Source organism: Leopardus geoffroyi, chromosome D1 (assembly GCF_018350155.1).
Source record: "Leopardus geoffroyi isolate Oge1 chromosome D1, O.geoffroyi_Oge1_pat1.0, whole genome shotgun sequence".
In the NCBI taxonomy this organism is placed as follows: Eukaryota; Metazoa; Chordata; class Mammalia; order Carnivora; family Felidae; genus Leopardus; species Leopardus geoffroyi.
In genome coordinates, this window is record NC_059329.1 from 32,805,652 (window position 1) to 32,819,636 (window position 13,985).

General features: G+C 33.2%; 1 protein-coding gene across 2 annotated transcripts in view; it reads left to right on the forward strand.

Annotated features, from left to right (window-relative positions):
- Positions 1-13,985, forward strand: part of PGR (progesterone receptor) — a 106,000-nt gene that overhangs the window by 78,184 nt on the left and 13,831 nt on the right. For both annotated transcript variants that reach the window (XM_045483538.1, XM_045483539.1), the window contains 2 exons: positions 7,785-7,929; positions 9,339-9,469. In XM_045483538.1, the coding sequence (XP_045339494.1) occupies positions 7,785-7,929; positions 9,339-9,469 (276 nt within the window). The remainder of the gene's footprint in view (positions 1-7,784; positions 7,930-9,338; positions 9,470-13,985) is intronic.

The window sequence follows — 13,985 nt, forward strand, 5'->3', positions numbered from 1 at the left end:
TATTAATGAATGAATGGATAAAGAAGATGTGGTATAAATATATAATGGAATATTACCAGTGATTTAAAAAGTGAGATCATACCATTTGAAACAAAACCTTCAGGTGGACATGTTTCTCTCAATTTACACATTTTGTTTCCTTTTTGGATTTGTTCTTCCATTCACACTGTAAATTTGGCATTTCCTGAGTTCCATCTTCTACTCCAGTAGTTTCTCATCCTACACAGACTGGATGAGCCCATTCATCCAGTGTACCTAAAAGGTATTAAGCCAGAGAAAGACATAACATATGATTTCACTTATATGTGGAATTTTAAAAAAGGAAGAAATAAAGACACCAAAAAAAAGACTTAAATACAGAGAACAAATTGGTGGTTGCCAGAGAGGAGTGGGGGGGGGGAGGGGGATGTATGAAATAGATACAAGAGTCTAAAAGATACAAACTTGCAGTTATGAAATAAGTCATGGAGACGAAAAGTATACTGTAGAGAGTAAAGTCATTAATAATGTAAAACATTGTTTGGTTGCAGGTGGTGACTACACCTGCAACAGTGTAGTGATGAGCACTGTGTAATTACAGTGATGAGCACTGTGTAATTTATAGAAATGTTGAATCATTATGTTGTACACCTGAAACTAATACAACACTGTATGTTAGTTATAGTTAATTTTTTTAATGAACAAGACATATTCCTTCTGTTAAGGAATTTTCAATCCAGTGGAATAAATAAGATACACAAACAACTATAGTGGTATGTGAAAGTGACATAAGATACAGATATAAAGAAAAGAGAGACAGAAGACATTTTTATCTTCAGGGACTAGAGAAAGGCTTCAGAGTCAAGGTGTCAGTTACATTGTACCTTGAAGAAGTGAGACTTTGGAATAGTGTGGCTTATGATGTAAAATAAGGAAAGCATGAGGTATGTTTGGTGAATTATTCTCAATCTTTTCTATTCATAACACAAAAAAATGTTATCATACCTTCCCCCACAGCATAGTAATGATAACATTTAATACCTGCTAATTGAGAAAATACAATTATATATATGGTTTTCAAACACTGCTACAGTATTGGCCTCCTGGGGGGCTCATCACCCAAGTATTAAGAAGCCACTGACAATAAATTTACGTTGGAGAGAGTAGTAGAAGGAAATTTAGAGTCATAGTTATGATTTGATCAAGGAGGGTCTTGAAAGTCAGGGTAGGCTTTGGAAATTAAATTAACAAATCCTCATTCCCAATTCAGGTTCACCTTGAAATATTCTTTATCCTATATATCAATACATTGTAGCAGACTTTATGTGATAGAGGGGTTTGGGGAAAATACTGGCTTTTTAGAAATTTTGTCCTGATTTTTCTGTTTATTTTGTGAAAAAATCTATTAGGGTTAATGCTTTAACATTTTTAAATATTGCATTTTTGAAAACATATCTTGCTCCTTAATCTCAGTTGGCCAGACTACTTGCAATTAACAGTATCAGAAGACTGCAACAGACTTTGCCTTGTTTTCTGCCTTGAAGCATGCCAAAATATCTTTGAGTCAGGGACAGCCATTGCATATGTGACAAAGGATTTTTTCTTTCATCTCAATTAAAATAAATAAATCAACTTACTCCCCGCCCCGACAAGTGGTAGGAAAGAAATGAGATTAGCCTATGAGTAAAGTCAAGGTTTGAGAATACTGTTATAAAGCCTTTCAAAAAATGATTTTTCTAACATCCTATTCCACTGAAATTAATATTGTTGATGTCAACAAATTTTTTTTTATCAAATCTAATGAATACTTTCAGCCATTACCATGTTTTGCATGCCTCTGGAGACACTAATGAAATAACCATTTCTGGCTGATACTCGTACTTTGGCATTTATCATTTCCCTTGAGGTGGATATGTTTTTTACAAATTTTGTTTCCTTTGTGGATTTGTTCTTCCATTCACACCATAAACTTGGCATTTCCTGAGTTCCATCTTCTACTCCAGTAGTTTCTCATTCTGCACAGACTGGATGAGCCCATTCATAGCCTTGTCTTCAACTAACACTATATTCTGATGACTCCTAAATACATACTATAAACCCAGACCCTGCAATGAACTATTGGACCACCTATTTCAACTATTTATGTATTTCCACATGGATGCATTTCCAAGTCAATATGACCCTTCTACTCCATAAACCTAAAACCTGTATCTTGAAATGGTGCCTCAGACAGAATCTTGGGTATCCTGAGCTCACTTTTCTCCTTCACCTCCTATCCAATTAGTTATCAAATTTTGTCAACTCTATTTATTAAATATAGGATTCATTATACATGCTACATCCACTGCTACTGTCATGATTCAGTTTAGGTCCTTGTCCTTTTTTCCTAGATTTCAGTTGTAGCTCTTTGACTAACCCGATTACCAGTTTCACCCTGCCCCCAAACAATCCTTTTCTGCCATCAGAATCATCTTTCTAAAAACAATTATAATCAATTATATCATTCCTTTTCCTTTCCATAACAAAGTCCAAACTTATTAGCCTTAACATTCAAGAATCTTTTGTGATTTGGATCCTGAATTTACAATGTTACCTCTCATTCTTCCTCTTCAAGCAACTCTAAAGTTCCCACAATGCTCTTTGTTTAATATCCTGCCTTCTTACATATCGTTTCTCTACCTGAAGATTCTTCCCTTTTCCCACATTTCCCCCGTGCTGGTCTCTAACTAGCCCTCAGGATTCTAATCATCTGCCACTTGAAGTGTTCCCTGATCCTTCCCAGACTGAGCCAAAGGCCACTTTGCTCTACCACATCATTCTTGCCTTTATCAACCATACTATTATCACTCTGAATTATAATTATGTTCTTATTTTTTTTCTGTCTCCAGACTGCAAGTATTAGTCTTTCTAGTCTCTATGCCTATTTGCAACCATAAAGCTTCATCCCAAAGGGGTGCTTAAAGGGTATTTATAGAAATTTGAATTACAGAATTGATATGAAAGGAACTATGCTACTTTAAATCATTAGCCATCAAGTCCTTATTCATTAAAAACAATCATATATCTGTTGGTGATTATACTTACAGTGCTGTAGCTTTTCTATGCTCCTCAAAGTTCATTCATACTTTGTGTCAGAATGTGCTGAGGCATTTAATGCTCTGCCTTTGTTGTGGATAAAATGTTTCAATGCAAGACAGCTTTTACAGGAGCACAATCTATATATTTTATCAAAACCCTGGAAGTAACACAGGAGAATTTAGAATATCATACATGCCATGTGTTACCACTTGGTCTTTTTTTTTTTTTTAATCATTAAAGATTGAACAGCTTGTAACAGGGCTTTTGTCAGAAACTATCAGGTCAAGTCACTTAAAAGGAAAGGGTATTTTTCTTTACTACTTGTTAAACACAATTAAGAATCATCCATCACTTCTCTATGTGTAGTTTCTTATTTTGATCATCACTGCAAATGTACTGACTTTACCTGATCATTATCATCAATGGGAATTTGATCTCAGTGTTCCCTTCTTTGTTTCAGTATAAAGTAATGAATGATATTACAGTTAATGGGGGGGGGGTGGAATTATACTTCTGTACCAAGCATGTTCAAGTCAATTTAACAGTGTACATTTATCACAGGTAAGCCCTCTAAAAGGTGGCTATTTTAAAAAGCTGTTTTCTGAGTTCTTTTTCATCCTCTTAAATGGAAATAATACACTTTCTGCTATAAATATTGGTAATTTCAAAAGTTTTAAGTTATTTCAGCAAGATTTGCCTTTTATATTATAATCTACTAAAAATATTCCTTTATTTTTACTTCTTAGTAATTTATTTTTACTTCTTAGTAATCCCAGAATGCAAAAAGAAAAGTAAGCAACTTCTACAAAATAAAGGGCAGGATAAAGTAGACATAAACCTGTAAATATAAGTGGAATCTGTTTTTTAAAAAGAACAAATTATTTAACTGTTATGATGTAAAAATTTTCAAATTAGAGATTAACATCTCTAAGGCCTAGAGTGAAAAAAATGTAGCATAGTAACTCAAATATTTAAGTAGTATTAAACACTTTTTAAAAAAAGTTATGGAACTAAGAAAGGAATAAAGAATAAAAATATGTTCCTAAAGATGATAGTGAAAAATTTGTTAATGTTTTAATACATGTGACTAATTGAACCTAATTTCTATGAGACTGTCATTTTTCATATACAAATATGTAATTTGTTATATATATATCTATATATATATCTAATAACATATATATAAAATATATAGTCTGGAAAAATAAATACATATATGAAATATGTGTTCTGGAAAATGTATATTCCAGATAGAACACTTGCTTTTGCTTTGAATTTTGTTGCTATTAATAATATTTACCCTTTAATGTTATCACATAGATTCCATAATATATAAATAAAATATATAAGTATATATTTATAGATATTAAATTTATAATATATAATAAAATATCTCTTAATATGTAATATATCACAAATATATTAGCAAATTTATGTATGTTAATAAATAAGTATGAATACATACATATACAGTTATTTTTATATATTTACTAATATATAAAATGCCTTCTGGATCTTATTGTTTTAATATTAGAGATATCCCATCAGACTGATCGGTGGCCTTCTTAAAGCCATTTCTCCATCAGCAATTCTATTACAGGATCCATTGGTAGAATAATAATAAGCATCTTACTAGTGCTCCAAAATATGCATAATTATCCCATTTGAGTGTCATAGCCACTCTGTGAACTAACTTTCTTTATCATTTTGATTTTACTTATGAAGAAATATAGATATAGTAATATTAACTGACTTAAACAAGCTGGCATTCAGTAAGTGGTAGAGCCAAAACTGGAACTTGAGCCTTCTCTCCAGAACTCCTAATTTAAGGAGATAGACCAGCAATAGGAAGATCTACATATGTGTCCCTTTAAAGAGTTTTGCTTTGCAAAAAATTTAGGAAAACTTATTAATCTCTTATGAAATGATTTTAAATTCATAAAAGAATTACCCATTTTCATAAAGCCTATAAAATATTATTTATAAGCACTCTTTCTATGCATTTCTTTAGTTTCTATAGGTCTATTGTATTAAAAGTGATTCATAATTGTTTTGAAAGAGAAATAATATATAGACATGAACTTGAAGATACATGCATGTCATATGAAAATAAAGAATTATGAAAATTGCATGCCACATTTTTCTTGGTTAGTTGTTTAGGGAGTTTTTCTGTACCTGAATAAATCAGGATGTAAGCAAAAAAAAGCCAACTCTGTTAATTTTAGCAAACACTTCTGGCTATCAGAAACAGAACACAAAGAAAAAATAATTTCCTAGAAGGACCCCAGAAATTCAGTGAATAGAAACTGGAATAAGTTTGGAAAATAGGCAGAAACCAAGCTGTCCCTGTAGAAACAAAAAAAACAAACATCACAAATGCCCCCACTGGATTCTGCCCTCACTGGGTACCACTGCCATCCAACCACTGCCATCCAGAATAGAGCCTAACCATACATTTGTCTTTCTTTTACTTTTTTTTTTTTTATTCAAAGTCTAGGTAGTACGTGTTCAGTGGGTCAAATCCAGATCACAAGCTCAGGGAAGTAGAGTCCTTAGCCAGTTTCACTGGGGACACTTGCTCTCACCAAAATACAACCAATGAGAAACTCTATCCACCTAGAGGAAGAAAGGAAGACTGAGAGGGAGGGAAGACAGAAAGTTAGATACTAAAGAGTTGACACCCCTCACCACCACCCCCGAAAAAAAGAGGCAGATGTCTACTGTGGCATTCCTAATTATGAATTTGCGTGAGAGTTGTTTTTGGTTGTGTGAGGCTAAGATTTTAAAGAAGGGAATAGCAGTCTTCTATTCACAGGAAGATGGGACTATCAGGAGTGTATGGAGAAAAGATAACCTTTTCTACCTACCTTGAGATGATTCACAGAATCAGGAAATACATTTGTTTTATCCTGTAAGGAATCAAGTTTTGTTTGGGTTTTACTTTTGAAATAGGTCATTTGTAAGTAGATTTCAACAAATTCTTAGGCAGAACAGATGTTATTAAAGTAGCTTTGTGGAAAATAGTTGATGTTCCCACCAAAACACTTGATTTTTATGTACCTTTAATAAAAGATTTCATCTACTCTCATTGTTTCAGCATACTCAAAAACAAAGAATTTCCAAGTTCATACTTATAGTTCATCTATCCATATTTATTTTTAAAATTTATTATTAATGTTTTTTATTTTTTTTAATATTTTAATGTTTGTTTTTTTAATGTTTTAATGTTTTTTTTTGAGAGAGACAGAGCACAAGCGAGAGAGGAGCGGAGACAGAGGGAGACACAGAATCTGAAATAGGCTCCATGCTCCAAGCTGTCAGCACAGAGCCTGTCGCCTTGCTCAAACTCACAAACCTCAAGATCATGACCTGAGCTGAAGTCAGATGGTCAACTGACTGAGCCACCCAAAGCCCCTCTATATTTCTAATTCATTTGTTTAACTGCTATCTAGACATTTCAAAAGTCGCTCCAACATATCAAAACTTACGATTTTGTCCCTAGCCTATTTCTTCTCTATTTTGTCTCAGTAATGCTGTTTTCCTCCACCATTCTTATAAAAATACTGAAATATCTACTAGGCTCCTTCTTTCTCCTACCTATATACAATCAGTTGCCAAATCTCTTGGATTTTACCCTTTAAATATTTCCCTGATGTACTCCCTGCTCTGTATTCCTACCTGTTGGCTTATCTCAGACTTTTATCATCTTTCATCTGGCCTTTGGCAATAGCTCCCAACTTTTTTCTGTAACTCCAGACTTATTCCCTTGAATATGTCTTCCACATGGCTACCAAGGATGCCTCCACAACACAAATAAGGCTATTGTTGCTCCTTAATAGATATATCTGACCACAGCCTCCATCTCCAAATTTACCTCTTTGCCTCTCCCTCCTTTAAGTTCATCAGCGCTGGGCTGGTGATCTTCTGCAAAGCAGGCAAAAAGAATTGAAAAGAGATGAAGAGAAGGTTTTGACCACTTAAGTCAATGCATTTGCCCTCTCCCTGCTGTCTTCCCTCTGCCACCAACACCAGAGAAGGATGCACTCTCTCTTTTTCTCTCCCTAAACCTTTTAAACCACATGATAGTTTAAAGTGAGACTGGGTTAAGTTCCAAAAAACAAAAGTGACCATAAACAATGGAATCTACCTAAGACATAATTAAAGGATGTTAAATAAAAATAAAGCACGATTGAAAGCAGTGGTTTTACAAAATAAAACCAGTTTTTTTTTTAAAGTCCAAAGACTCAAGATTCTTTAACAAACTGATTATACTCTGCTTGAGCATGATCTTTGGGAGTTTTTCCTGACCTGCTTCCCAATTCCTGGTGCACATAAGTATGTGCTTGTCTCTCCTGTCAACTTATGAGTTTCTTTTAAGGGTAAGGGTTGGGTCTTTCATTTTCCTAACCCCGCCATTTTAACACAGTGCCTAACAGACAAGTGATTCTCAATAAATGAATATTGTATGTGTCAATGATGGATGACCGTCAATCAGTGAATTCCCAGAAATGCTAAAACATAGTGACCATTTTTAATGACTTCCAATGTTATTCCTTTTTAATTTCTCAGGTATTATTTATTAATATTTCTCATTTGTAGTATAAAATATATTAAAATTAAAAACAACATATTACCCTACTTACATCTATTTTCAAATTTCTATGTATTTTCAGCATTTTAACACAAGTGATTTTGGGGATCATTTTATTTTTTAATTTGTTTTGTAGGTTTTAGAAACTTACATATTGATGACCAGATAACTCTCATCCAGTATTCTTGGATGAGCTTAATGGTGTTTGGACTAGGATGGAGATCTTATAAACATGTCAGTGGGCAGATGCTATATTTTGCACCTGATCTAATACTAAATGAGTAAGTAGTAACTTGATTTTTGTTCTTATTATTACAGTGTATATGTAGGATAATCTTAGAAATTACATTTCAATAGATGATTATACTATTGGTATCCTAAATAAAAGAATTTTCCTGAAAACTTTATCAGAATTATCTCAGGATATAGCTTGATATAACAAAATTAATAAAATTGTTATCATTATATTAGTAATTTGATATTTGGAGATTTCCCCTTTTGTTTCAATGTGTCAAGAAACATACTTAAAGATAAAATGAAATTTTTAGTTTATCAAATTAAAATTTTATACCTTTGTACTGATGAAGATAATTATGTAAATTAGAAATAATTTTGCTTGAAAGTATTGACTTACCTTCAGAAAATAAAGACATTATCTCTCCTCCTAGAGGAAAAATCGCTAATAATTTATTTTAGAAATTAAAAGATAAATATTTCAATTTTCTTGGCTGTATTTAAATTACTATAATTAATTTTCTATGTATAACCTTAAACTGAATAAGAATCTTTTCGTGGAAATACTTATACCATTCTAATGATGAATGCTGACTCAGAATTTTATAGCATATAAGTTAGTTGTATAAGTCTTTATAGGTAATGGATAATTTTCATATATTTTAATTCCATTTTGCCCTATAATCCCTTGAAATAGGTAGGAATCAGCATCCTACATTTTACAGTTCAGGAAATAAGCTCAGAGGAATTGCCAAAGAATCTGAGTGGCAGGATTAATGTTAGTTCTTCTGAGTCAAAATCTAGTTTTCTTTTCACCATTTGTGTTAGCTGCATGTGACTAATGTAGATATTGCAGAACACATGGTTGAGAAAATACCTTTAAAAAATGTCCCCAACCTTCAGAATTAGTGTTTGGCCTTGTCAATTGTTTAATCCTTTGTAATGTTCTCTTTTCTTGATCACCATACATTTCCCCTAGAATAGTTCACAGTATAACTGTTCTACACTGAATACTCTCAACTGAATACACTGAACTATTCTATACTCTTCAATTTCTGTGAACTGAATCCATTCTCCCATTGGATTACATACAAAATTTTATATATTTTTAACAGAAAAAAATCATAAATAAATGATTTCCTCAGCTCCACATTCTCAACTCCTTAGGTTTTTAAAATATAATAATAAAAGTGAGAAGCAACATGTGTATTTAATATGATTTTCTAACTTTAAAATTTCTTAACTTCAAAAAATTCAGCATTGTGAATGATTTACTTTATTGGTTTATTTTGCTTAAACTACAAAATATTGAGTGTGTTTACAAAAAGACATTTTTAATAATATATAAATTACCAAATGCCATTTTCTCTGGTAAATCACACAAACTGGCTAAGACACCATGTGTATGTTTTTTTTCCTTCTTGCTTTCTCTTGTGTGTGTTGTGTGTGATATAAGACAGAGGATGAAGGAATCATCATTCTATTCACTATGCCTCACCATGTGGCAGATTCCACAGGAGTTTGTCAAGCTTCAAGTTAGCCAAGAAGAGTTCCTGTGTATGAAAGTATTGCTACTTCTTAATACAAGTGAGTGACTACAAGCAATTTTTATAAGATATTTACTTTCTTAATTTTTAATTCAACGGGAAAGCCTCAAATAACAATATGATCATATCCTTATACATGAGGTATGAATCTTAGATTGTGACTGCAAAGGAGAACCACCTAATATACTGTCATAGACATTAATAAACTTACTTCACACTTGTCAGGTTTTACATAAGAGTAAAATAGTCCATCAATTCAGCCAATTATATATATTTTTTCAGATAAAACATGATTAAATGACATTTTCATATTCACCTAATTAGGTTTATGAACTAGATAATATTACATAAACACAAACTATCTTCCTTCCACTCCCACTCCATAAAGGACTTACTATATAAAATACACAATTTTGTTTGGAACTATTCTCTTAATATCAGAATAGGCTGTTATAACATATATCTACAAAGATCAGTGGCATAACACAATAGTTTATTTGTCACTCATATTCACAGTCCAGTAGGTTAGCAAGAAAACCCACATTCCTTCTGTCTAGGGACTCCACTCTTACATAGCAGCTTGGAGTCCTCCATTTGATCTGAATAGAAGGTAAGCACCTAGTGATAAAAGATATGGAAGTGAGGCCTGAAAGTGTTATATGTCACTTTTACCCATATTCCATGACCCATATTAACTGTAGGAGAGGCTAGAAAATGCACTTTAGCTATACACCCCAAAGAAACATGAAACATAGATTGGTCACCAGAAGGACAGGCAAATATCCATCTCATTCTCTCATACACAAAGAACACACATACCTCTGCCTCAGTGGATTCCTAAAGATCTGGGTGAGAAAATTTTTAAAAACTGCTTTCACTTTCCACCTTTTTCTGTGTACTTGGAACATGCACAGGTAGGCTCAGCCTTTGAATTTCTGAACTGATCCTTCTGTCACTCATAGTGATTTGAAAGAGAACCACTGAGAGCTAAGACCTTAGGTAGAAGGTGAGCCAAGGGTCTTTCTCAGTAGCATCTTTTCAAGTACTTCTTTCTAATAGCACAAATCTCAAATAGTATAGGGGTGGGGGTATACATCAGGAGAAAAGGCACAAAAAGCACTAATGCCTTAAAAGAAAGTTTTCCTCATGAAAATCTATGAAAACACAAGGACAAATACAGGATCTAAGGATCCATAGCCCTATCCCCCTATCTTGAAAACACTATTTTGAGCAGAGGCCTTCAAGTCTAATTTGATAAAATATCATAAAGGGGACTAAAGTATTGATATGGAACTAGCCAAGAGAGTCAACTAAAATAAACTTAATATTACAGTATTTAACCCCTTTCTTGACAGTAATGAATCCTATAGCAGTTATGTTATAGATAATCCTAGATTTCCCAAATTAGTTGATATCATTAACATAATTCTATATTATAGATAGGCTACATTGTGCTGGAGGTCCAAACAGCCCTAAAATCTCAGTAGCTTAACAAAAAAAAAGGTTAAGTATATATTTTTCCCACTATATGTCCAATGCAGATCAACAGGGAGGCTCTGCTCATTGTTGTCCCTCAGGTGCCCAGGTACATGGGAGTTATATCTTGACATGCATTTCTCCAATCGCTAGAGCATTGGTAAGGAAGGAAGTGGTGAGGAAAGGAAGTGACATACCTATAACTTCCATTCACACACCATAGAAAGCAAGATTCTTGGCCACTTGCAGCTTCAACAAAAGGGAAAAACAGCAATATTTACTGAATAGTACTTATGATTTCTACAAATTCTAATAAAAATCGTAATGGGATTTTTGAGGAGAGACTTGGCAAAGCTTTTGGGAAGTCATATTTAAATCTTAAAAAATAAGTACATAAGTATTACCAAAATTTTGAAGTGGAGACGAGAGTTAGAAATCTACACTAATTAACACAGCATGGGAGAATAGATATACTGAATTGTTAGTAAAGTCAGACTTGTATATATTAGAACTTAATATACTGTAGTGGAAACATCACAAATCAATGAGTATGGAGCAAATAAATATTGTTAGGAAAAATCAGTTTTATGTTTGAGGAAAACTCAGTTTGGATATTTAGCTCAAGTTATATCCTAAAATAAATACCAGATAATTGAGTTATATGTTCACACTTTAAAAGTTAAAAACACACTGTAAGGAATACAAATGATTTTGAGATTTCAAATAAGGAATACCTTTTTAAAAATAAATGCAATTTATTTGGAGAGTTGACAAAAGAAAAGTTCAATGATTTGATACATAAGTATTTAAACCTCCAATGTGCCACTAAAAATTAAAATAAAATCTCCCAAGGAAGTATGGCAAGTTGAACACACCACTGTTCACTCTAAAACTACACTAAAATATTACCAAAGTGATTTTTTAAGAACTAAAAGTAAAAGAGAATGAGAAGCTCAATAGCTATGACATTCTACAAGCCAGCAAACAGAACTAATTTAGCATACCTGAGAAAGTTGGATTCTAGGCCAGAAGTAAGAAAAACCAAGAGGTTTAATTTGAAATATCAAATCTTTGGCATGGTTCTCAGTTGGTGACAACAATGATTTTTTGAGATGAGAGTGAAGGTAGAGTTGAAAACACAAAGCTCTTTTTAAAATCTGGGTCCAAAAATCATTTAACCACAAAATTTTCCCTCTCCAACTCAGGCAGAGACCTTAGGTTATCCTCCTAAAGAGGATATAACAGAGGGCAAATGAACTGATGAAACTGTAGGCACTGTTAAGGATGAGGGGTCTTATAATGACAACAGATTAATTATACACCAAATGTTGAGACACCGTCCTCCTGCATACTCTTACCCACCATCTCTCAGAACATTGTCTTCCAGGTTTATATCCTCTAGACAGGAGAATGAAAGACTCTTCTCTGCAGAATCTGTTAATAGCAGGTGTTTCTCTTTGAAATTGCTCAGCCATATTGCCCCGAACTAAAGCTAACAGTCAATAAGTGCTACCCACTGAAACAGAACTATGACTCAGCCTTTTAGTTTTGCACTCTTGAATATAAATAACCAAGGCATCTGAGGGAGGCCTTGACATCAAAGACAAAGACAAAACAGAAAGAAAAAAAAACAAATTTGGAGTAAACAGAGGTGATGTCGGTAGATGAAAACCTCAAAAAAAATTAAAAAATCATCCCTTTTTAGAAAGATAATAGAACATATTGCACCCAAGAAACAAGTATTTGGCAACAGAATTTACAGTACAGGCATTGGTAGACAAAGTTAGAAAACCTCTCAAAAGTAGAGCAAAACCCAAAAAAATATAGAAAATCAGAATCAAGGAGGCCCAATAACCACTTAGTTGGAGGACTAGAAAGAGTGAACAGGAAAATACATAGGAGGAGAAATCATAAAGGAAATTGTCTTTTCAACAAAAGGTATTTGGAAAACTTAATTTCAAAATAAAAGAAGCTGGACTCTTATTAACTTAAAATATGTCAAGACACAAATCTAAGAGATAAAACTATGAAACTATTAAAAGAAAACATAGGAGTGCCTGGGTAGCCCAGTCAGTTAAACGTCCGACTCTTGACTTTGGCTCAGGGCATGATTTTGACGTTCATGAGTTTGAGCACCACATCAGGAATTCTTGCCTGGGAGTCTCTGTCTCCTCTCTCTCTGCCCCTCCCCCACTCATGGTCGCTCTCTCTCGCTCTCTCAAAAATAAATGAACCTTAAAAAAAATAAAATAGAGGAAAAGCTTCATGATGTTGACTTTGGCAACGATTTCTTGGATTTGCCACCCAAAACACCGGAATTAAAAGAAAAAACAGATAAATGGACTTCATCAAATTTAAAACTTTGGTGCATCAAAGGTCACAATCAACAGAATAAAAAGGCAACCCACTTTATGGGAGAAAAAAATTGGAAATCATGTATCTGATAAAGAAAAAGTATTAACATCCAGAATATGTAAAAAATTACAGTTTAACAATTAAAAATTTTTAATGGGCAAAGGCTGAGACATTTCTCCTATGAAGGTATACAGATAGAAATTAAGGAACAACATCATTAGGGAAATACAAATCAAAACCACAGTGAGATGCCACTTCACACACCCATTAAGATGATTATTTACTGTCACTAAAACAAAAGTTGTACTAGAAATCATAATATATACTATGTGACTCAACTGTGGTAGGATTTTACATGACTAATAAATACTGAATATTTATATGACTAATATTACGAAAATGATATTAGGAAGATGAGAAATAGGATGTTGTATGTGTGTGTGTGTGTGTGTGTGTGTACATGTGTATGCGCTAATGATGTGGAGATGATGGTAGATCTGAAAGATAGAAATAGAGTTACAGCCTCATTTTCCGTAGTGGAAAATCAAAAGTTAAAAATAAAAAAATCAAGAATCGACTATACAGGGCAAGATGGTGGAGCAGAATGCAAGTTCTCAGCTTGTTTGATCCTTGAAATGCAGCTAGATCAGCACCAAACCATTTTGCATACCTAGGACATTGATCTGAGGATTAACCCAACAGTCTGCATAACTTGAGCCACAGAA